Raw genomic sequence first — 25,172 nt, forward strand, 5'->3', positions numbered from 1 at the left:
ATTCAACATGTGATATTTAAACAATCCCCAAAACCATTTTATATTAAATCATATAAATTAATGATGGCTTACTTATTCAAAAATACGTATTTAAAGTTCACAGTATCTCTAAAACTGTGTTTTAAATGTTTCAACGTCTCCAAGTCCATTAATATTAAAGGCTAGATGCATGAATGATGGGTCATATTCCAGATAAGCTGAGTATTGGGAAAGGACATTTAGTGCAGCTGAACAATCAATATGCAATGGACAGAGACGAATAACTGAACAACAAACACACATACCTGTTTTGCACTAATTCCTTGTTGAACTTCAGCGCCAAGCTTCACCAGTTCCTGTAGTTTCTCTTCTACTTGAGCAGGAACCGTTTCTTTTCTTCTTTCATACCTTTGTCGTTCTCTGACACCCAAGACGTCCACCACCCTCAGTCTACTTTTCACTTCCTCCTCCATGATTTTCAGTTTCCGCACTTCTCTGTGCACCGTCTCGATTTCGACCTCTGAAAGGTTCAAAGGCTCCTTCAGTTTGTCCCTAACAGTGCTCAACCAGTTAGATAGTCTCTCAGCCTCTCTCGTGAAATCTTCATCCTTTGGGACTGTCTTTTCACTTTCCTCAACAAAACATTTCACGTCACGCTGCAAAGAATGCAACGACTCGAGCTGCCGTGTGGACTCCTGAAAGGCGGCGGCGTCAAACTTCAGACTGAGGTTTTTAGTCTGTTGGTTACATTCTTCAGCCTGAGCGCTCACTCCTTCCAGGCTTTCCAGCATTAAATAAATACTTGAGATTTTATCTATGGCACTTACTTCTTTGTCTGATTTTAGTTTGAGCAGCTTCTCTTTAACAGACTTCAACTCTGAGTCTAACTTGGAAAACACCGTGTTGTGTTCAACTAGCGTTTTCAGGCAATTATTTAAGCGTTCAATCTTCTGAACATTTCTCTTCTTCAGCGCGTTGTGGAGTCTGACCAGCTGCTGTGTCTCCTCAGCTCTGTGTGACTGACCCCTACTGAGAAGCCCCTCGTTTTTGCCCTGAAGTTCTGTAACAGCAGGGCCGATGTGGACTAAACTTTCATTTATATTTCTGTATTCATTAATTAAACCGACAACTTCCTCCTCTCTGACGCTGATAGTCTGCTTCTCAAGATTGTCAAACTGCTCCTGAAGCTCCTCCAGTGCATTGCGAGTAATGTCAAAGAAATTGCTGAACTCTTTTCTCTCTGAGATTATCTGTTGGACTCTGTCTTTTTTCTCTTTGGCAAGAGCTAGGATGCCGTTGTACTGCTGAGGCAGGGCATTGAGTCGCTCGTCTAGGTAGCAATGGTCAATCTCGTTCAGAGTAGGGAGGATCTCTTGGCCTATTCTTTGGACAATAAGAAGGAGGTTCTCATACTCTGAAGCTTGTTCTAGGACGTTTTGGAAAGCAGACAGCTGTGTTTGCAAATCTGAGCAATCGTCAGCGCTGCTCAAATGGATTTCAGGGAAGGTGATGGCGTCTGCTCGTCTCAACCAGTGGCAGGTCTTGTCCAGGTCAACTTGGAAGTACTTCCTCGACGTTAAGGCTTTCTCCAAGCATGCGAGGCGCTGCGTTGTCCTCTGGAGAGCAGTTTCAAAAGCAGCCTGTAGCTCCTCAAGTCTCGCGAGGGTTTCCGCTCTCTCTTTCTCAGTGGCGTCCCTCTCTAGCTCTCGCCCTTGTACCCAGAGAGATGCCAGCTCCCTTTGGTAAGCTCGTAAGCCGCTCTGGACACCCCGGCATGCAGAAACCTGTTTGGCAAGGTCCTCAGGAAGGAGTGCTATGTGGTCGTCTATCAGAGCCTTCCTCTCCTGTTGTTGTACCCAAGACAATGCTCTCCCGAGGCCTTGAAGGAACTGCGTCCTCTCGGTGAAGGCCTGGAAAGTAGAACAAGGAAGTAGTAGCAGAACAAATCTAATCAGTAAAAATGTGAGGGTTGGTTTATTTTTTTTCACCACTCCCTTAGGGCATAATTACAGTTTTTACTTGCATGCAATTCAGAGGTCCAGCTGTTTACCTTACTGAGGTATTTCCTCCTTTGGGCAACCCGAGCCCCCAGAGCCTCCACCTCAGTCTGGGCTTGTTCAACAAGCTCCTGTAGGCATCTCTTCTCGCTCAGCCCCAGCCTGGAAGCCACAGCTTGGGCTTCGCTCACCGCCTGACCGAGCAGCTGCTGTCGAGCCTCCAGCTCCACACAAACACTCAAGTGGTCGAACAGAAAACTCTGGGCCAGATCAGGGGGTGGGCTGGTTTTCAGTGCAGAGGTGAACGCCGGTCGCTGTTCCTCCACCCACTCTCTGGCATCCCTCAGCTGGGTTTCAACACGGGCAAGATCCTCCAACGTCTGTGCAGAGTCCTGGATTTTATGCTGAATCAGACTTTCAAGCTGGGCCCAGCGCTGCTCCAGGTGACCCACCTGGCGCAATGAAAAACATTGTTTATACAGAATAAAATCCAAATACCTCAACATTTCATTATTGTGGACTATCTTATTTATATCCTTTTAACAAGCAACATACTGATGTAGAGTTTTCACCTGTTGTTTGACCAGCTCCTTGTCTAGCAGGCTAAGGCGAGGCAGGATAGCTTGTCTCTGGTCCCTCAGGTCGTCTAGAGTTTCTTTCTGGTCTTCTAGGTCACTGGCAAGTTTCCTCAAAGCCTCCAGATGCTCACTTGTACTCTCTGTGTCAGCCCTACGTGGACACATAATAAGGTTGAGGGACATCTGATCTACATAGTGATATAGTAATGAAGTTTTACAGTCCTGTCTTCGATGACATAAAGGGACAGAAGAAGAATAAGTGTGTTGTGTGTGTGTATATATTTAGTTTATACTATACAAAATCAATGTACCTGGCCAGGTAGTCCCATTCCCTGGATACTTGGTGGAAGAGTTCCTCCACAGCAACTACACTCTCCTGGTACTCTCCACTTCGCTGCATGTCCTCCCCACGCTGGGCCTCCAATTCCTCAGCCCGCTGGCCAAGATCCATCCAGCTCCTTTTCAGTCTCTTTATCTCCTCTAGGGTAGGACAGACTTGTCCATCTGTCAACCTACCAACGGCTTCGCTCAAACGTGTTACCTCACACTGTCTCTCCCTAATCTGCAGAAGGAACTCCTGCCGAAAAGAGAACGGGTGCTTCAGTACGAGTTAATTTGTTTGATTTGTCTAAAACTTTGCAAAGGCAGTGACATTTAGATGTGTCTATTTATAATAACGTTACTGTAAAACAAATATAATTTATCATATGAAATAAGCTCAGACCTGTGCTTTGTCCAGCTGGTTCTGTGCAATCTTGGGCTCCAGCTCTGCAGGTCTCCTGGTGAGGTTTTGTAGTTGCTGCTCTGTTTCTCTTAGCTGGGTCTCCAAATCTACTTTCTGCTCCTCAATGTCCCTCCAGCTGTCTGCTACCTCCTCAAAAAGGAGCATACGCTCCTCAATCTAGACACACACACAAAAAAAACAGTTCATGACCAGGTTAATTGAAGTGTTCAGCCTCAAAAGCAACTTGCGACTACAGCTTTAACACAGAAACTGTCTTTAGTTTAAACGACTCTCAAAGTGAACTGACCTGCAGTTTGACCTGCTGGATAGCTGCTGCAGTCTCCCTGACTCTTGGCTCCGACAGGTCGCACGCTGAACACACAAGCTGGAGGTATGTGCCGGCTTGTTCCTGGAGAGCACGCTCCTGCTTCACCTGTTTGATAACAGTCTTTTACTGCATTATTCTGCTTTTACTGACTCAATCTACAATATGACAAGTTTTCTGCCCACATGTTGGCCTCGATCAAAAACATAGCATCACCATATGGCAATCTTGTAGATGAACAAATATTAATTCAGAGAACTCTTTACAAGAAATAGAGGCAAAAACAACTAATCAGTTATAATTTACATCAAACCCAGAGCTAACCTGCTGTAGAGCCTCCTCCAGGCTGAGGGAAGGATGCGTAGGAGGCTCTGGTTCGTCTGAAATAGACGACAGCCAGGTCTGGCACTGCTGCAGCGTGTCTTGTAGACTCACATGTCTCTGTAACTCATGGTCCAGACTCTGATAGACCTGTTAGATCGAGAGAAAATAAATGTTAAGTGTTGTCGAGAATATACCACAATCTACTAAACCATTCAGTATAAGGTTTCATGAAATATTTGATTCTGAAGCACTTTACAAGAAGAATACATATGCAAGAACACACTGAATAACAATAAATTCTATTGTTTTTTATTATAAATACTACAATACATAGCTCCGAGGTCAAACCGTGGGCAAAAACAAAGACATATTAAACGATGAAGCCCTAACAAGTAGGCAGTTATGCAGTGCTTTATCTAACAGGTGTTGAATGTGGAGGCGTCCATGCCCTCCAGGGGAGAGCAAAACAGCAAGGTCTGATTGACAGTGTTAATATGAGAGCCCGAAAGATAGGAGTAAAGGGGGGCAAGCGCTGGCAAACCGCCCGGCGTATTTGGCAAAGGCTAGAAGGCTGGCATGGTGGCAAGTGGCGGGCAGGATATTAGAGCTGTGTTGTGCTGGGACACAGTTGGCAGCCATCGCAATACTGGAGGCACAGTTGTAGGGAAGCCAGCAGTGTAGTGGTAAAGTGAGGCTGGATCACACAATGCCAGATTGGATGTGCGAGTGGTGGTGGTGGTGGAGGTGGTATCTTGGGAGGTGAGCTATGATGACAGAGTAGAGGTTGCCAAAATGACAGAGTGGTGCTGGATTATAGGGGCTCGCCAGATCTACTGAATAGTGGCGTGTGACCATTTTTGGCGCACGCATGAAAAAGTGGAGTTGACGGGGGATATGTGGAGATTAATATGGGGGAGATTGAGTTAGTGATTTTGGCTGGTGGGGTCTGTCTGAGCACGGCTGCTGTTGAGCTCCACTTTGGCAGCCTTAATTGGTTGTGCCCTCTACACTGGCAGTGAAGGGCTGTCTTAAGAGACGGGTTTAAGTGTCAGAATGGGTTAGGATTAAGTGGATGCCTTGGCAGTTGGACTATTAACAGCACTGATGTGTAGACCACATGTGTCTGTGCACGCATGTGTAGCCACATTAACGTCTGTGGATGTATGTGGAAATGTGCATCTATTGCACCAACGTGTTTTATATGTCTTACATTATAAATGCATAAGAACTGCTTCAAACACAGATTTTTCTCAGCATCTCACAACTCCCTCCCTCCTTCGCCTCCACCTCTGCGTTGCCTCCCTCCCTCCCGCTTTCCATCTCCTCCTCCTCCTCACTCACTCTCTGCGCTGTGCTACAGATGGCAGAGTAGCTGTCTCTGGTGCCTTGCTGGTGAGCCTGGACCTGCTGTCTCAGCCTGCTCTGCACACGGTCACTGCAGCCTTGTACCAGGTGGTCTCCTCGCTCTTTCAGGCCTGCCAAGCGATCCTCAAAGCCTGCAATTTCCTCCATGATGGCCTGCGGAGGATAAAGTAACCCAGGACGATTATGTTGGATAGAATCTCCAGTGGAGATGTAATACAAGATGAGTGCGTCCTTTGGTCAATGACACAAGAGGTCAGAGCAGACTGACACCACACGGTGGTGGCATGAGAGAAGGTAACCCTGAAAAAAGCTTTGTATACTTTAACTGAACTTAATGAGAGAAAACATTTTATTGATCATATAAAACTGAATTTATAACACCCAACAAAGCAAGTCAAAATGTACTGTATATTTATGGACTGAATCACGTAGGTTTTTTTTAACCCTCTGGAGTTGGTGGCGCGTCCAAATCACATGACCAGTTTAAGACGACGTAGCAGGAAGACGCAGTCTCACTGAGTCTCCGTTTCAACTTGTATAGAAAGTGTTAACTTCAAACTATATACCAGTTTTTAATTTGTGTTGATAGGCCGAGTAAAACTAGACTTATTATAAATCACTTACGCCATGCTTTACCCTGAATACTGTCGTCATGTTTGGTGCATGTTTAGAGCTCCAGTTGTTGGAGTGACGCTATATACAGTCTATTCTCAGTTTTGAGATTTCGGAGATTTGTGACGTTCAGACATTACGTTACATTTATGTTCTGTAAACGGTTGTAAATAGATGCACAAAAAAGATGCATTTCCTGCATATTAGTGTAAATAGTTGTAAATAACTTAATTTGTACGTAAGCTTTTGAAATTTACAGTTTAGATTTGCGTTCTAAGTTATAAAAATGGTTTGTTGAACATGTTTGTGGTTTTCACAGTGAAAAATCTAACTTTTTCCTACATGGATTTTATGTTTTTAGTGTGGTTTTAGGTCCAAAGTGTTAATATATTAGGTCAAAATGAAAAAATGTAGTCACACGTGTGAGGTTGTGCTTAAAAGAATGATACCAAACAAGGCAAGGTAAACTGTTTTTAAGATGAAATGTAAAGGTAAAACCAAAAGTAGTGAAAAAAGGCCAATTATACTATAGACCTCAGAGAGTTAAGGAAATATATAATTAATTACTTTTGCTAAAATAATTGTACCCCATATTGTTATAATTGCATACAGTTAAATAAACAAAGAACTTGTTGAAAATATGCATAACAGGTACTTGTGTCTTTTATACATGATAAAATCCCAGTAACTAGTTCATCTAATAACATTAGAGCAGCTGAACTCATATGAATGACTAATAAGTTGACAAATACACTCTATGATTCCAAGGTTTTTCCCATATGAGGAATGTTTACCGAGCAAAACCATAGCAAGCTGAATCCTACGACATATGTCAGGTAACACACAACTCAACAAACACAAGCAGCTAAAGTCTGAATATCAGGTATTTCTGTAAGGATCAAAGCTGAGAATATGTGTGTTAACTTTTGCTCTCTAACTGAGACTCGTTGTTAAATCTGTATCGTGTTCGGTCACCTTATGCCTGGCCAGCTGTTGAGTTGCTGCCTCCAGGTTTCTGCTCACGCTGGGATCTGGAGTCACCATCCGGCTGGACATCTGGAGCAGCCAGCGCTCCACTTCCTGGAGTTCGTTGTGGTAGGCGTCCTGCTCCTTCACCTGGCCTTCCAGATTCTCCACGTGAGCCTGGACCACACAGATTACCAGATCACACACAGACATACTTTACTGATTTCCCTTTAGCACTGGGCAGTATATTGTAAAGATGATTACTCTCCCTCTCCTCTGTACATCATGACTTGTCTGACTGCTGGTTCTCACCATGGCTGTATTGCAGAGTCCAGTGTAGTCCTTTTGCAGTCTGTTCATTTTATCTCGTATAGAGGGGTAGTGGACAGAGGAGAGGAGTGCATCTCCCTTCTCCACCACTGATTTGATGGATCCATCATGGGACTGAACCATCTGCAGCAGAGCCTGGGGACACGGACAAACAACTTCAGACAATCTGTGACAGACAGTATGTGAGTATGTTATGTGGAGATGTCTAGAAATGTATTAGCTAGTCGACTAAAACACCATTTCTCTTAATCAAAATGAACGAGTGTGCCATTCACACAGTGGTCTGAATTATTTTTTCTGTACCTTATACTTAGCCAACTGTGCTCTGCGTTGGTACAGTTCAGCCTTGGGCTCCACTGGGGTGCTGAGCAAAACCCTGGTCTCCACCAGCCACTGGGCCTGAGCCTTATACCGGTCCTGGAACTCCTTAGCCAGGAGTAATACCCGCTCCAGAAAACTACGCTCCTGCCTGAGTCCCCCGGCAAGCTCCTCCAACTGGGCGAGACGTGCTTCGACCGCTCCGCCTAAACTCTCGGCTCCAGCCTCGTTCAGGAAGCCCGCTGCCTGCTCTGCACGCTCCCGCAATGATTTCAGGGAACTGTGACCACGCTGGAGCTCAGACTGGATATTCTAGGTGAAAGAGGAAGCAGAAATACAACTCAGCATGGTTGCTGCTGCAGTGTTATCAACATAAATTTATACAAAACCACCTTCAACCGGTGCACTTTTTCTTTTTAACCTGCTGAGTCGAAGAAACAGTTTTTTCTGAACTGGTGGTGCAAAACTGCAACACCCTCAAGGATAAAAACATTTGTATACAGTACATATACAACGACTTTGAGGTTAACATTCAACACAGTGTCACTGATTTCTTTGTCCTTCACCTCCCGGTCACCCAGACCCAGCCTGGCCGTGCATTTGAAAGGCTTTGAACCCATCAGGTAGGCTGACACCGGCATGGTGAGATGTGGAGAAGCCTAGGAGGTCATGGTGTGGAAAAACCACAGCGAATAATATGAAAGGAGGACCCAATTATAAGAGCCCTTAACAGGCACCAGTAGCTGCAGGGGTTTCCAGGGCAACCACAACACACCACATACACATACATAGGCCTCCACTCAATGGGAAGCCATCTAGCTTTCATCATCAGTCTATTATTGCATGAGTAGAGAGTAGCCTCACACTTCAACAACCACAGATCTCCAGCTATTGCTGTTGGAAATATAACAAGACCCGCGTCTGTCTGCGCACGTCCACGACTCCTGCTTAATCCAACACTCCAGGCTTGTTCATTATACCAATAACAATGTTCCTGACTTATGACTCTAATGAGTGACACTCCATATATATATCTCAATTTCATCCTCCAGTTCTGCGTGAGCTCAAACTAGGAAGACGACAGTAATTGCTATTTGCTGCACTGTAGATTTAGTCCCACATGACTCATTATCTCCACTTCATATAAAAAAAAAATAAAAAATGAGCTCATATCAGACATAGTGCTTCCTCCTTAGCCGCACAACCGGCCGTCTATACGGTGAAACTTGTGCATAATAAGAATTCCTCTGTTCTCCAGAATCTGATTTATTCTAAACTGTTCATTATAGACTTTTGAATGAATTCGTAGCCCTGCGATAGACTGGCGACCTGTCCAGGGTGTACCCCGCCTCTCACCTTGATGACAGCTGGGATAAAACCTGCTCAGGCTCATATCAATACTCCTAATACTTTGACAAAGTGGTGAACGTTACATACGAGGTCCTGAAGACAGTTTGCCCTTTGTGTTGTAGCTTGTCTTGTCTCATGTCAGCCTCAATTATACATGTCAAGCTCCCCGTGCACCTGCTGTAAATGATGAGCAGCACTCTGCATCACTTCTTAGGCTCCGACACTGTACTGTAATTTATCAGCCCCATTCATCAGTTACATTATCTACTCTACCGGAGGAAAGGCATCACTAAGGTGACCCTGTAAACAATTTATTAGTTTCAGCTGCAACAAAACTACAGCACAAAATAATTATTTTGTATTCTGCATGGCTGTAAATAAAATTATAAAGAGCCGTGTGTTAATTTTATGTTTTGCCAGAGTGTTATTTTTTTTTTTTTAATACACAAAGGATGTATTATTTCTAACCACAAATAAGTACCTTCACCTTTTAGAGAGAAACCCCGCAGTGTGCATCAGAAACCATCTGGAACTTTGGGGAAAAAAATGCCCTTGATCATTAATGAAATGAGAGTGAAATATAAAACATGGAGAGGCACAAAGAGGGGGATTAATAATGTGAGCCAACCCTTTGCATTTTGCCCTGTTTGAATGTTTGTAGGAGAGAGCAAAGCTTTTTGGAGCAGTGTAGGCTAGAAACCTCTTTATAAATGGAAACTTCTGGGGAAAAAAAGTAATTTAATTAAGAAAAAAATTATTAATTAAAGAAAAAAGAAGATGTTCATTTTTTATGGCGCATCAGGACACTCAGCTGAGATGACCCACCACTGCTGTGTGACTTTTCACGGTATCAAATAAAGTCCAAATCGAACTAATGGCCCTTGACACAGCTATTGACTCCCGGTCTTTGTGTCAATGTATAATCATCCCGGCTCACTGAACAGCCCTGAAGCTCTCACTGCAGGAGACGAGTAAGTGATGGAGAACTCGCGTGTTGTCTGCAGTGCTGGAAGGACACATGTGGTGGCAGCATGTCTTCAGTCCCTGTGCAGCGACAGAGCATCGATCCCAGACTTGGATTACTGCAAAGACCCCACCAGATGATGTATTGTAAACATCTACGCGCGCGTCAGTGAACGCTTCCTTGTATGCGCGTGAGGAAGACAAAGAGACGGTGCGGAATCACAGAGTTCGCTTGTTAGCACTGAACGGGTTTCGTGATATGAAACGGGCGTTAGAGGTGAGAAGAGATATGTGTGTGTGTGTGCGTTAAGTGTGTGATGTGAAGCGGTAAGGGCACTGCATCAATTACAGCGTCTGTGCCAGCAGGCTCCTGACACTGGCGCTTCTTCATCCTCTTACTCACAGTGGGAGGTCTCTCCCTGCTACTAGGCTTCCTCCACAGCAGCACCCGCTTTGTCTTCATAAAGAGCGGATCGATACGCAACATACTCATCCAATCCTCTACACACTCGATGTGAGCTATGCCAAGCAAATGACAGTGGTGATTTTCTTTTTGTTGCAGTCGCTGCATGTCTGAGCGGGGCTCCTTCCCTTCAATGCCAGTTTGACAAAGGAAAATCACCGCAGTAGCGTAACTGCAACAGTTTCTCTTTGTGTTCTTTGGTCTAAGGCGCCATCCAGGTTTTACACGCACACCGAATGCTTTGCAAGCTTTCCAGGTAGCCCATGCATATTTTACCGAGGCAAACATATCGTAGCTGCCAAACAAATCTGTACACGGGATGTTACTCGGAGGCATCGTATGTTGCTGGCAAAAAGGATGTTTCTGCTGGTTTGGATGTTGGACTCACTACAAGCGGAAATCTTGCAAACTCAACAGTTTGCCAAGGTAATACACCAGCGCTGATTTATTGCAATTTGTCCACGGAGGTGTATTAAGCGCGGCACCGTATGCCTCACTGATAAACGTGAAACAGTCTAGATCCATACCTCTAGCTTCTTCATCTTCTTCTCCATGGCGACTCGGTCCAGAGGCTCAGAACAGTCCGTTAAAGCTGCGAAGTTTTTCTGAGTCGAGCTGAGCCACTCAGTGAAGGACACGCAAAGGTTTTCTGCCTCTTCAATGCTCCTCAACTCCTCCTGTAGCTGCTTGGTGGTGTCCTGTAAACAGATCAGATGAAAGGTCAGAAGACACAAATACTAAGTTAGTGTTTCCATGAACAATACTGATATGAATGTGTATTTTTTTTTGCGGTTATACTGGCAAAAACTTTGATATTTAATAAGAAGTAAGCGCTTCTGTTTTCCGATTTTTTGCAAGCTCAAAAGACAAACCTCACTCGAACAACTGCTTCCTTTGTTTCAGAGGTTAAAAGTTAAACTGCGTTCGGTCAGGGGAAAATTCAGGAAACATGTCTTTTTCTTTTAAGGTGTGAGACGTGCCCCAACAGTCTAGCGCTGGCCACCAAGGACCACAAGCTCTCTGATCAGCCATCAAAACAGAAAATATCCATCACCCCCCCTGCTCCACTTTCATCTCCAAGGCCGAGTGGGGTTTTATGTTTTTTTTTTTTTTTTTGACGCATTATCCACTTGACTGAGATTTTGAGTCAATAACAGCATGAGGGGTGGAGAGGGGTTTGTTGCAGGTTTGACACATTATTCACTCAACTTGCAAATCCTGTGGTGAGAAGCTCCAATTAGCTGATAGTGCTGAGTGCACACCTTTTCTGACTAGGCAGAGGTAGCGGCTTCCCACCTCAAGCCCATATGGCCCCCACTTTTACACAATATAATTACTGGGATCCACAGTATGAGAGGAGATGTTACGCTTCGGCATACATCGCGTGTGTTGGCGCGACTGTCTATATCTGCATGCTTGAGTCCGTTTTAAGAGGGAATGAAGGGTGTGGATAGCACGGAGACAGAGAAACAAAAGTGAGGGAATAAAAAGTGAGGGGAACACACACACACACACGCACACACAGATGTGTTACTGAAGGTGTAAAAAAAAATAAAAAAATAATCAATGTAGCGTGGCAAAGCTTTTCCTCTCCCGGTGTTGGGTGTGAGATTGCCTTCTGTAGCGTTTAATTACAGCCTTAGCCCCAGACCAGAGGAGCCCCATTGATTTTTCTTTAGTGCCCCCACCCCACCCCGCCCCACCCCAAGAGGAGCAGACAAATAGAGAGGCTACATCTGAGTATACAGAGCAACACAAGCTGAGCTCGCAGGGGTAATTCTCGAAGCTGCTTCAATGGGGTCCGGACTCTCACTGGAGGAAATCCCATGGTGAGAGAGCATAACCATGTGTGAAAAGCCCACTGTGGACGGAGACTCCTGTGGCAACGCATGGAAATTCTCATTTCTTCACCTATGATATATATATATTAAGTGTTTCGGCTCATTAAACCCATTTTATTTGTTATTTCTAAGTCATGCTGACAGGATTATCCTGTTCAGGAAATTCTTCTGGCATACAGGAAATGAAGTACTGTGGTGTTGTGCTTGTCCAGCAGCAGCGTTTTTAAATAATTCATCTTGACCACGAAAGGCATTGTTTAGCCGTAATATAAATAGGGATACCACGAAGGGTCATTACCTTCAAGAAATCATACAGTTACATTTACACGTCGTGGCTGGTTGCACCGGCAACAGGATGGAGGACATGCAGACAAACCAGCAGACAGGAACATAGGGGAAAGTGCAGTGACGTAATAAGATAAAACAGTCTGCAGCGCAAGAAGCAGTGACCCAAGAATGATGTAATTGAGACAAGAATGATCTAAGAAAGGAACAGGTGGAAATGGGTCAGTATATAAATAGAGAGGGGACTGATGAGGAAAAGAGAAAGGCGCCTCGTATATGGATGAAGGACGGACAAAGAAAATGTGAATGTTGCTCTAGGGGTGGACCAAGAGACGGGAATCATGGCATTACATTTGTAACAGAGTAGTTTATGACTGATCTCTTTAATCGCCAAGTAAGTTTTGAAAATGCCAGAGGAACTGCACTTTTTTTAATTTTATATAGTAAAGAATAGATTTTATAAACTTTGCTTTTAACTGTCTGCACGGCAAAATGGCTGTGATATGTTTTATATAACTACTTCACTGGCTTTCCATCGATAAAGCAGGAATTTCTCACACTCAGGCATTTAAAAATGTCAGCACATATAAACCAGGACTCTTCACTGAACTAAAACACATAAAGAGAAGCATTTGACATTGATCTTTGCTTGCTGAGCAAAAAAAAAAAGTTATTACCTCTTTTCAAAAAAAAAAAAAAAGGGAAAGTTGGCGAAAATTAATAGACTAACATTTTCACATATGAATTATTCAACAGCAGCTAGTAGGGAGAGTGTCGAACCTGTATGTTGAGCAGCAGGGAATGATAGCGAGCAGTGAGCTGGGTGGCAGTAACGCTGACACGACTACTGATGTAGGTTTCCTCCAGAACTTGCTGGGCCAGGGATGAGAGGCCATCGACTTCTACCTGCCGTGAAAGCACTGCCTCAAGACACCCCTGATGAAAAGGGACAAGGCGAGATGAATAAATCAACATAATTTAGAGTCGAACACTGTTAAAATTACACATTATTTTACTGTCAGAGATAAAGCTGCTTAAATGCTAAAAACATCAGAAAGAAAAACGAAATGAAATAAGAGTACACGTCACAAATAACAGTGTCTATGTGTGCGTGTACGCATATGAGTGTGTGTGTATATCCCTCTAAATTCAAGGAAGGAAAAGACTGAGACTGTCTGACTTCCAGACGCTGGCAGGAAGCATGCCCCAAAGGGGAGGTGACCGAAACCAAATAAAGAGTGATGTGATAAAACAATAAAGTGAAAGAATGCTTCGTGTCTTTAATTCTGACAGGCAAAAATCTTATTTGTGACTTTGTGAGTGAATTGGTGCGCTGTTTTGGGAGCTGTATTAATGTGACTGACAGTCAAAGGGGAAATCTGAGCCAGAAGCGGCATCTTTTATTTAATCTGAAGACAGTGAAGTATAGTTAGATGTCCTGTACACCTCTTTGCTATTTGTGTCCTGGCTTTATTAAGAAGAAAAACTGAGCTGCTTGGTATTAAAGCGCCTTTTCGATTTGGTACTAAATTCATGTTAGTGCTAACGGACATTATGCATATTACTGTGTGTGCATGAGGAGACAAAGGGTATCTGCTGAAATGTAACCAGGGAAGATCACATTTTTGGGAAATTTATAAATAGGTGCATTCTTTTGCTGATAAAATTTAGATAAAATTAAAGGAACAGTATGTAAGAAATGTATTTCAATTAATCATAAAATGGCCCTGATATGTCACTAGACATGAAGAAATCATGTTCATTTCAAATACTTATATCACTGACAACAGTGGTCCGGCCAGGATATTGTCATTTAAAAGTGAGAGTTGCAGTCCTCAACTGATGTTATTGTTGTCATGTTGTGTTTTGGTCTGAGGCGCCACCCTCCACCTATCTACTAATCACGAAGTCAGTAGAGTTTCGTCTTCCGGGTTGCCAGCTCTGCTCTAGTTACCGCAGCTGCAGCTACGAACGTGTCGGATAAAACATGTGTAACGTTACGAAACCTAAGACCTCGTTATGAATCCGAACTACGTCGTGACAAAGTCCGAAATAAAACAAGGATTTGTATGGGAGATGCCTTTGAAAGATGGAGACGGCTGAAAACGGAGAAGAATTTGAAGACAGACGCCAACGTTGCTAATTTTCTCCTGGCTAACTTACTTGTACATAATGTAAATGGACATTTAAAATATTCACGACAGTCGAACAAAGTTATGCATGTTCGTGCAAAGTAACGTTACGTTAGCGCATACAGAGGAGGTGGGTCATCGAATTGAAAAGGTAAGGAATTGTTTGGGAAATAAAAACGGCGAGTCGTCATTGCTAACATTAGCAATGCATTATGAGCCCGTTTCTCTGTCATTATGCTGAAACGCCGAGGAAAACAACATTAGCACGTCGATTATGGCAATGTGAAACGTAATTGAGACGTATTGAGTAGCCTAACGTTACCTCGGTAACCTGGCAACCTCGAGTCAGGGGGGAGGTTGGAGGGGATACACCGTTCTACATTATTTTGAAAGTGATTGCAGTACCAGTTTTGGCCAGTTTTGGCCACAATCTTACATACTGTTCCTTTAATATAAGAATGTCTATACGTTACTGGCAGCAGCTTTACTCTAGCATATCAAGAGGGAAGACAGAAAATAAGACTTGTGTTTGCTTTGCAGTTCAAATATGACAAAGCAAACTAAATTCTTCTAAACTAAAAAATCTAATAACTATAAAGGTCAATAATTAATTAACGCAGTTGTCATACCACGGTGAGTTTGTTTTCTTTCTTGTCTCGTGACTTCCTGTTTTATTTTGAAAAGTAACTCTCCTCTTGTTTCAGGTCACTTGCCCTTCCTCTTGTGTCACAGGTGTGATTGTCTTCCCTGATTCCTGATTGTTTGCACCTGTTTCCCATTGCCCTCGTGCATATATTGTCTGCGTCTTCCCCTGTCCTGTGCTAGAGTGTTTCATCTTCTCGTGCACCCCAGCCAGATACCTCCACCAAGCCAGTTAAGAAAATATATTGAGATTCTTTATCTACTTTACCTTTATCGACTGAGTCCTGGCCTGACAACAGTATAGTACTGGTTTAATCAATCACTGACTGAGTGTAAAACTATAAATTCTGATTTATTTCTTGGCCAGGAGAAGTAACTTCATGATGTCTCAACTGGTTGCCTGGCAACGTGGCCACATGTTGAAGAAAGCAAATAAGTGTATTTCTCAAACAAACAGACCACAGTGTGCTAATGTACCCATGAGGTTTTACAGTATTGACACTGAAGCAGGTTTCTGAACTTCTGCAGACACCGTATCGCTCTCTGACCTGGAGTTTCTTCAGCTGACTCTGCTTGGTGGCTCGGTCCGACCTCCGATTACATCTGACGTTGGCCACTTTCTCCATTTCCTCCAGCCACTGAGCCAGACTCAGGAACCTGTGGCCCATCTGCCGGAGTCGGGTCAACGTCGAGTGCAGCTGGGACTGAGTCTCCTCCAGGCGGTTCTGGTATGCCCCCCACTCCCGCTGAGCGGTGTCCAGGGCTCGGTCCTCGATCTGAGGTATGCCCCAGGGGATTACTCTTTCTCTGCTGGTCAGCACAGAGGAGAGCAAAGACTGGCCATTTGAGCAGTTTTGCTGCAGGATCTGTGAAGAAAATAAATGGGAAAGAGTTAAAAGAAAACTCCGACAGAAGAGAAAAGAGTCTTGAGGCGTGTTGTTGGTGTGGGAAGGTATGAGGGTACATAACAATACCAGGAAGCTTTCACATTTTTGTTCATTACACAACTGCACAGTATTACTACCTGTAGCTGCTGCAGTGTTTTCTCAAGGGTGTCCACATTTCCTTCTGGATGGGACAACGAGGCCAGAGAGGCCTGTTCTTGCTCCAGCCAGTCCTCGAACACATGTAAGCCCCTTTGATATTCCTGGTGGACCAGCACCAGCCCCTTGGCCTTACTAACTGCATTCTGCAAAACAAGAGGTCATTTAAATATCTAAATATTGTACAATGAGGCAGAGTTTGAAATTGAAATGATAGGACATCTCAGTCTCAATCTGCAAAGCTGGAAGAAATGTATTACCTTACAAATTTGTACACAAGAGAGTGAAATGTGTAATGACTTATGTCCTACGGGAATACAACTGAGATGTCTGACACTATAGGAAGTGGTCTTTCAGAAACACTCAGAAAACAATCAGTGATTAGTCAAATCGCTACAGGCTGATGAAAAAATAAACTGTGGGTAAGTACCTTGGCCTTTTCTTTGAGGGTGTTATATCTACACTGCAGCTGCTGCACCTCCTGCTGAGTAGTGTAGTGTTCGGCCATATTGGAACCCTTTGTGGCGATGGTCTCCAGAGGACTGCTGTGACTCAATACTTCCTCATAGAGAAGCTGAAATGAAATAAAAACACGTGCTTCGGGTTAATTTATCTTTCAAACTGGGAAGCTCTGGGGCAAAACTGAATATCTTAAAAAGAGATCCCTTGCTCCCTTCTGAGTGAATGAGTCTCTTTAAGGTTTGTCGTCATTAGCGATACCTTGGTCTTTCCCAGGTTAGCCGTCTTGTCTCTCATCTCAGAGTACTGTCTGTCTGAGCAGCTGAGTGTCTCTTCGACTCGGTCCATCCACTGCACAAACTGACCCACGTCCTCCTGATAGCTGGTCCACTGGGACAGAGCACCCTCCAACTGACTGTGGACGATAAACACAGCAGAGTTAATACAGAGAGAAGAAACACACACACATTGTGTAAATGCAGGCATTCAAATTTAATTCTTCCTTTAACCTTTCAACCGACTGAAATCCATCATGTGAAACTAGACAGCTCCCAGTCCCATTAATCAAAAGACTGGTCCACGGTCACCTTTTACACTGGATTGAGGCCGAGAGCAACGAGTCCCATGAGTCCTTCAGGTCTTGGATCTGTTTGCGAATCACTGGGACCCCCTCGGCCGAAGTGTTCCTCTGGACTGCTTCCCCCCGCGTCAGCAGCATTTTTAGCTGGATCTCCCTCTCCTGACGGGCAGCCAGTAAGGCCTAGACATAGAGGCGATGAGACGGACATTAAATAACTGTCCTGAAGGCCACATAGGGACAAAAATACCAGTATTACTAGCACGGTTGAAAGAACATCATCTGCTCTGGTGAACAAACCTCTCGCTCTGTGTTTGTAACAGCAGATTTCCCTACCAGTTCAGTGCAGTTGAGTACTATTGTATTTGTATTTGGACAGAAAATCAGCTGGATGCATGCCACACTAAAGAAAACATTATTCCCGGGTAAACATGGATAACTTGTCGTGCTTAAATTAAACTAACTGCCAAGTTTCCCTTTAAGTAATCCCTCTCTGATCATTAACTTTCTTACTTCTAGTTGTAACATCCTGTCTTCCAACACGCCCTTGTCCGTGGTGGTGGAGATGCAGGTGTTGAGGACCGTCTGCGCCTCACACACCCAGTCCTGGAGCTCTTTAAGCCCCTGAGAGAAGAGGCGATGTTCCCCTACAATCCGCTCAATCCTCGAGGCTTTGTCCTTCAGATATCAGAGCACAGCGCTGTGAACACACTCTTCAAACCTTACATTGCTTCTGAGTAATGGACAATTACAGTCTATTCCGGTGCATAACAACCGTGTCTTTATATTGTTCTGCTGAGTTTGAAATGACAGTCTTGTTTTTCTCTTCACCGACGTCTCCAGAGACTCTCCCACCCCCACACCACAGCGAGAACAATGTATTTTGTTTGCAGTCATCAATTGTACATCCCAAACTGTGTAACTGTAGGGGTGGGGAAGGTAAAAGCTGCAGTGACTAGAGACAATTTTAAATGATTTCATTCCTGTTTCCATGTCTGGCCGGGAAGAGGACCTAAAAATAGCGCTCTAGCCAGCAAAGTAAATAAATTACATTCATCGTCGCTGGGGCACTCTCATTGTCCTGAGTAAGAGCATGGCGCTTTGTGGTCAGTGTAATGTTTTGTTGTAGGATACGCCGAATTAATCATAAGAGTGCGACCAATCTAATGAGAGCTTCAAAAAAAAGGTCGGCTTCTGGAGCGCTGACACATTTCAGCTCTGGCCTTTTAGAAGTGCTTCAGTGAATAAAGGTAAGCTGCACAGGTTTGGCCTTTTTATGTTGATGAGGCGGCAACCACAAGGGCCTTTTGGAGGTGAGATAGATTACAGCGCTCAGGTAAATTGCTCTGGATGCGGCGACTTCCTTGGGTGGAATAAATTTGCCAAGAGGCGAGCTGATTAGAGCGACAGTGACTAATGTGCAGCAGGGGAATAATCCATGACATGACAAACCCCTTAGATCAACAGTGAACAACACGGCCGGACAGACAGCTCCAAAGTTTTAACCGACAGGACATGAGTCAAGCAAAGGCACATTTCGGCATGCTGCAGCATGTCTGTGACGGAAGCACAAATACAGTAAAGGGACAAGAAAGGGGGACAAGGGGTTACTGGGTGGGAGCAGTGTTACCTTGGTTAAGTTGCTGAGGGCTAGGTACTGTGCTGACAGCTGTGATACTCTGTGCACGAAGCCCTTGCCGGCTGCTTGTCCCTCCCAGAGACGGTGAGCTCGTTCTCTGAGTCTGCCCAGCTCTACCTCCCGACTGGCCATCTCCTCCAGTACACACTGGGCCAGTGTGAAGCAAGACAAACGACGAGGAGGTGGGGAAAAACACAGATGGAGCGGTAGGATGTGGATGAGTAGTGTCGTCGGGAGTGCAGGGTTAAAAGTGACAGATTGGAAAGGGTGGTTGTGTGTAAGCACCATAAAATGGGGAAATGAAATGACAAAATAATAGTGTTTTTCATGACAGGAGGAGACGGGAGGTGTGAGAGGCACAGAGGAGGGATATTGAGGCAACATGTCACAAGTACAGGCAGAGAAACAAGAGCACACCAAAGACACAGATAACAACAAGGTAGAGGAACATCGTAAAAACAAGCCATCAGCAGTATTTCTCTTGATGTTCATTTTAAATGGAAAACGCCGTCATTCAGTTAGACGCCACAGCCCAAAACAGGGAGAGGAGGACAAGGCTGATAAAATAACGTAAAGGAAGGCCGGGGGGGTATAGATGTGAAAAGGTAAAGAGGATTTTGCCAACACAGGATCAGACGCTGAAGCCGGCTTGTATTGTACTGTACTTCAGGTGTTCAGGGGAGAGATGTAATTGCTTGCAGGGCCAGACAAAAGGCGACGAGGAGAAGTGCTACGGCGGGCGACAAAGTAAATACAAAAATAGCAACAATGATAAGGGCAGAGCTTTGAGATGGGCTTGATATATTTTCTCTTTTGTCAGTTTTATCTTTTTAACGCTTCGTGCCTCTCTTCCTTTCTTGTCTCTGCCAGACGAAGGCAGACGCTGTTATCGCATCCTGAAAAAAAGGCCTTTTAGCCACGCAGCGCTTCAGCTGTGACAGAAGGAGAATTAATTAGATTCTGGACTTTTCCTCTGACTATTGTATCAAGACGCTGTTCTATTTTGATCCAGCGGTGCTCGACTAATGTAATTAGGTCCTTCTCTTTTTCCCCACTGATTTGAAATTGTACTTCAGGGATCCATATCTGATGGAGAGCTAACAATTTAGGAGCCTTGCACAACTATTTAATATTCAGTTTGTGGTGTAAAGACAAGGTTTACTTGAGTGAAGGAGGGGAATGAGAGAACATCAGTGTAAAAGGCTCAATGTAATGCAATTTAGCTGAAAAGGGATCCTACGGTATGGGCGCTCTGAGGTATTGCAAAATTGTGTTGCTACAAGAGCGGCCATGAAAGGCGGCAAAAAACTGATGGAGCAGAATCACGTTTTAGTCTGTTAAGAGCAGGAGTTTGGGTTTAAAAATACCTGTAGTTTGCTGAGCTCCTGTTTCTTGGCTGGAAGGTCGTGTAGCCGAGCGCTGCTCTCCTGAACTCTGACCTCCGTGCTGTTCAGCCAGTCCTGCAGAGGCTCAGCACTGGCCTCAAACTCCGTCATCTGGGACTGCAGGCTCTGGAAATGTTGTACATAACTTGTCAAATACAACAACAGACGTATTCATTTAATTCTTCACAAACTGACACTCTGACAACTCTGTTAATTAGATAAAATAAGTGTGATCCAGATTGATTGGGGCGCAGAAGAATATTGCGCAAACAGCTCCTATCTCAATCACAAACATTATAACATGATAGAAAATGTGAAGCGTAATGAGCAGTTAAAGGGGAACTACTGTTTGTTACAACCTGGACCTTATTTCTGGCATAAAATACGATCGTTAACTCACCCATATAACTTTGGTGATATCAGCGTATATCCATATAGTGGGAGTGACTGGGGCACCCAAACACAGCCTCTAAATAACACATTATCTGCCGTGAAACTCGTTCATTTTGCCAATATTTTGTTATGATACGCTAGTGTTATTCCCCGTTGAGTCCAGAGTTACCTGTTATCACCATCCGGGGTCTGTAGATTCACCTACTAACCTCTGACCTGGATGATGTCATCTCTGAGCACCGTGCAGCTTGTTTACCTGTAATTTGCTACTGCTAGTTTTTTGCAACATGGCTGAATATTTTTCCGATTCTGAGTTTGTGAACGACGACTTTGTTTATGATGGACGTCCTTACTGTTTTGAGCCAGAGTATACGGATGAAGAGCTCGTTGAAAGGAGGATACGGAGGCAGAGAGAGGAACAGCTGGCCAAAGAACAACAAACCGCTGCCCGTCCACGAATAGATAACAGGTAACACTGGAGTCAACGGGAATAGCACTAGTGTATCGTAACAAAATATTGGTGAAATGAACAAGTTTCATGGCAGATAATGCGTTATTTAGAGGCTGCGTTTCGGTGCCCCATTCACTCCCACTATATGGATATACGCAGATCTAAATATCTGATGAACGACTCCAAATAACACCAAAGTTATATGGGTGAGTAAACGATCGTATTTTATGCCAGAAATAAGGTCCAGGTTGTAAAAAACAGTAGTTCCCCTTTAAGTCTCTGTCACGCACTCCACACACACCGGTCTGCAGCTGCAAACTAATAAACAGCAGGTAAACAGACACACACAAGTTACACAGAGACTAGAGTTGACCTCTATTTAACCAAAAACTTCAGAGAGAACATCCAAACAGAAATAAATGTAAACCCACCTTGAGTGCATCTTCTCTCATTTGCAGGTTGCTCATCAGGCTCTTCCAGTCTTCTCGAGCGTTCGCCACCTTGGCCTTGATTCCCTCCACTCTGTCTTTGGACACCACAGCCATCAGCAGCTCCCCACTGGCTCCTACTGTACTCAGCCTGGCCTGGCCATTCTCCCTGTCACTCAAGAACTCCTGAGGGGATACGGACGAAGACAAAGGAGCTGTGACTATTTAACACAAACACGCACACAAAAGGAAGAGGGTGTGAATATAAACTGAGGAAAAAGATGAACTGAATAACAAGCCCCAACTTGTTTTTGGGTTTTGTTTCCTGCGCAAAGGCCGACGGGTAACTGAAATCAATATGGGCATTTTCCACATGGCCAACAGATGTCCCAGAATCTGACTTACACCATGGAAAGCGGTAATTACAGTGGACCAAGCTATTACTGATTCCAAAGGCAGGAGGTGGAGCCGGAGCCAGGGATGCACTCGCAGATAAGGAAAGTCAGTGAGCCTGAAATGTGTTGGTTTTTACGTAGCTCCTACGCACACACCCACCGACAATACACACACACACGCATACAAATACGCACAGACACAGACACACACACACCTCCCTCAGAGATGAGCCGATGACAGTAGCGCAGCAGGGACCACTCCACCATCTGTGCAGTCAGCACATCACTTAGAAACGCTACAGCCTCCTCACACACACTCATTTGGTAAAGTAAAGACGCAGACAAACATGGAAAGTCTGCATGTTTCGCTGCCTCTCTTCATGTTTCTCTTTATTCTCTCTCTTTGTCCTGTGTTCATTCACTCATTTTCACACTTAAGACCACTCCCACCCAGCCACTGTAACTGTACACCACCAATTAACCGTGACACAATGGACGCGCCTGCCCTTCCCATGCCCGCCCCTCCTGGAGGTCAGCCATGCGGAAACATTGTTCCACATTCCTCACCAAGTCAATAATAAATAAAACATGATCACCACTGTACTCCTCTCTCCTTCACATACTCTGTGATATCATCCTCTCATCCTCAAAGATACTCCAACTTCTGAAGGAGTACGCACACACACAATACTCTTGTAAAATACTCTTTTGACATTCTGACCTGACTCTTTGTGGCCATGTTGATTAAATAAATCATGGAAATCCTTCCACTACTACTAACACTACTTCTTACATAGATAAATCACGTTTTTCTTGTCTTAGAACAAGATCTCAGCAATAGCACTACCATTCCTCGACGGTAATGTGGCGGTACATGTGGTCAGGTGTCGGAGAGGTAATTAACTGTCTGGTGCAGGGATGTGGGGACGTCTACCTTAACAGACAAGCACCTGACTCTTAGCCAGGACCCCGCGGTGCACTGAAGAGGCTGCCAGACCTGCCAGTATCTCAGAGAAAGACACATAGACGTCTCGGAAAATGAGACACACAGAGACATTTTGAAGAGAATGGCAGAGAAGCCCCGCTGTGGAGCTTTCTCTTATCCCTTCTGGCTATGAGCCTATTCCCAGCTTAACCAGCCTACTGCAGATCCCGTCACTCCAACATGCCCACCAGAGGACACTCAACAGTGGGCATGTTAATACATATATCCCCCGAGCAATGAAAAAGGATTGATTCTTCAACTATAACATCATTTCAGCTTGTAAGTAGACAGTCAGTTTCATGAAAAGAAAGCTAAAGCTTGGACTGGTTTGTAATTAGCAGCTGCAGAATTAAAGTATATGACCATGCTGGGCTGTTAGTTACATTAGTAAATGAAAGCGAATCAGCCTAAAACAAATTAAATCATTTTGATTTAAGTAATATTTACTGACATTCCCAATCAATAAAATACTAGGTTCTATTCTTGCTCTGCTACCTTGTGTCCCTGCGTAATGTAAGAAAAATGTGATTCAATTTCTATATTTGCTTTTCTGTGTCTGGCAGATCTGTTCTGACAGCTTCTCTGGTGTGCAGATTAAAGGGATGTTGGCTGCAGGAGGTGATATATTCTATATTTCTAGCAGCAGAGACTGAAAAACTGTAACAGGAAAGGATAAATCCTCTGAAAGAATCAGGCATTTCCAAGTGCTATTTGTACAAGACAAAACTTGATAAGAGTTGCAAAAATAAAGAAATCTTACTTGGATCCTCTGCAAAGCCGTGGAGGCCTCTGAGACCGTCTGGGGCACATCGAAGCATTTGGCAGTGCTGATTTTGGCGTTGACCAGCCACTGCTGGAAGTCTCTCAAGGCTGCACGGAACCTCTGCTCCAACAGGCGCTCCTTATTTTGACACTCCCTGGACGCGCGCAGACTGAGACTGTGGGGATAAAGAAAAGGGCTGAATTTACATGTTGTTCGCAGGTTGATATCGCTCTAGAGAAGTGAACAAAGACCGAAGCTGCAACGAGAGGAAGTGTTCGCCGCCTACTGTTCACGTGTTCATCAAAACAAAAGAGGCAGATGCATATGCTCGGATAGATACTGTCCATACTGTCCTCATAAAGGGGACGGGAAGAATGAGAAATGGGCAGGTGGAGAAATGGCAAAGTGGGTGAAGTGGAAGGAATGAGCGCCGGGGCAAAGAAGGGAGAGTGGGGGATGGTGGTACGGGGTTCAAGCGTGGGAGGGGGGTTGAGAGGCAACATATGACTGGGGCAAGAGTTCACAGGGGTGACAAGACGGAGGGAACGAGGCATGACAGCTCGATGCCACAGGAAAGAGGGCGAGATGGAAGACATTACAATAAAGGCTGACAGCAGATTTAAGGGAGCCTATGATGTCTGGATTGCGGTGAGTTGTATTGTTTTACCAGGAACTTTTTCTTCTGTTCTTCATATACCTTTAAAAGGTGGAACTGAATGGATGTACTGTATAACAATAAGAATGATAACAATGGGCACCTAATACACACAGTAGTGAATAGATCCATTCACTGAAAGCATGAAATGAAAATACAGAAAATGAAACCCATGAAGCATAATACTCCGGGTCATATTAGAGTAAAATCACTAACATATGTAGACATAATGTAATGTTTGAAGCCCAAATTATTATTTTAATTCACTTTCAGTGTATAAATCAGCTTTATTGGCCATGTGGTATAGGGTATGATGCATTTAACCCATCCATTTGTACACACAGACAGTACTGAGCACAGTTGGAGCCATACAAGCTTTAAGGTTTTTGTGACTTGAGGTGAATTGAACCAATGACCCTACAGTCCCAAGTCCACAGCTACACCTATTAGGTAATGGAAAGCTAGTGATTCAGATTAATAGAAGAGCAAACCATTCTCAGCTCTGCATTATTTGCAACTCAAGTCTCCTGCATTAATGTAAAACTGACTACACTACTATCCACCACCTTGACCTCTAAACCACTTCTATCTACTCGCTTTCTGCTCCTGGTACTCAAACTGAATGAATTTAGCGCTGAATGCACTATATTAACCTTTTGGGAAGTGAGATGATTTTACATGCACAATGCCAGGTACAGTATAAGACAAAGCAAAACAAACCTCAAGTGCAAAAGCCAATCCGAGCAAATTAAGCTCATAATTGAATTCAGAATGGAAATGAAGACGGTGCGGGACAACAAAAGAG

General features: G+C 44.2%; 1 protein-coding gene across 1 annotated transcript in view; it reads right to left on the bottom strand.

Annotated features, from left to right (window-relative positions):
- Positions 1-25,172, bottom strand: part of syne1a (spectrin repeat containing, nuclear envelope 1a) — a 109,754-nt gene that overhangs the window by 43,574 nt on the left and 41,008 nt on the right. The window contains exons 56-78 of the mRNA XM_084560081.1: positions 23,710-23,887; positions 21,573-21,755; positions 20,280-20,423; positions 18,904-19,059; positions 17,787-17,951; positions 17,284-17,456; positions 16,958-17,111; positions 16,668-16,811; positions 16,219-16,383; positions 15,743-16,060; positions 13,201-13,356; positions 10,822-10,992; positions 7,504-7,830; positions 7,183-7,335; positions 6,880-7,047; positions 5,269-5,445; positions 3,928-4,074; positions 3,586-3,711; positions 3,279-3,455; positions 2,866-3,131; positions 2,549-2,705; positions 2,030-2,428; positions 285-1,889 (exon numbers count right to left, since the gene is read on the bottom strand). Of these exons, the coding sequence (XP_084416207.1) occupies positions 285-1,889; positions 2,030-2,428; positions 2,549-2,705; positions 2,866-3,131; positions 3,279-3,455; positions 3,586-3,711; positions 3,928-4,074; positions 5,269-5,445; positions 6,880-7,047; positions 7,183-7,335; positions 7,504-7,830; positions 10,822-10,992; positions 13,201-13,356; positions 15,743-16,060; positions 16,219-16,383; positions 16,668-16,811; positions 16,958-17,111; positions 17,284-17,456; positions 17,787-17,951; positions 18,904-19,059; positions 20,280-20,423; positions 21,573-21,755; positions 23,710-23,887 (5,809 nt within the window). The remainder of the gene's footprint in view (positions 1-284; positions 1,890-2,029; positions 2,429-2,548; positions 2,706-2,865; positions 3,132-3,278; positions 3,456-3,585; positions 3,712-3,927; positions 4,075-5,268; positions 5,446-6,879; positions 7,048-7,182; positions 7,336-7,503; positions 7,831-10,821; positions 10,993-13,200; positions 13,357-15,742; positions 16,061-16,218; positions 16,384-16,667; positions 16,812-16,957; positions 17,112-17,283; positions 17,457-17,786; positions 17,952-18,903; positions 19,060-20,279; positions 20,424-21,572; positions 21,756-23,709; positions 23,888-25,172) is intronic.

The sequence above is a fragment of the Chelon labrosus genome (assembly GCF_963514085.1).
Source record: "Chelon labrosus genome assembly, chromosome: 14".
NCBI lineage: Eukaryota > Metazoa > Chordata > Actinopteri > Mugiliformes > Mugilidae > Chelon > Chelon labrosus.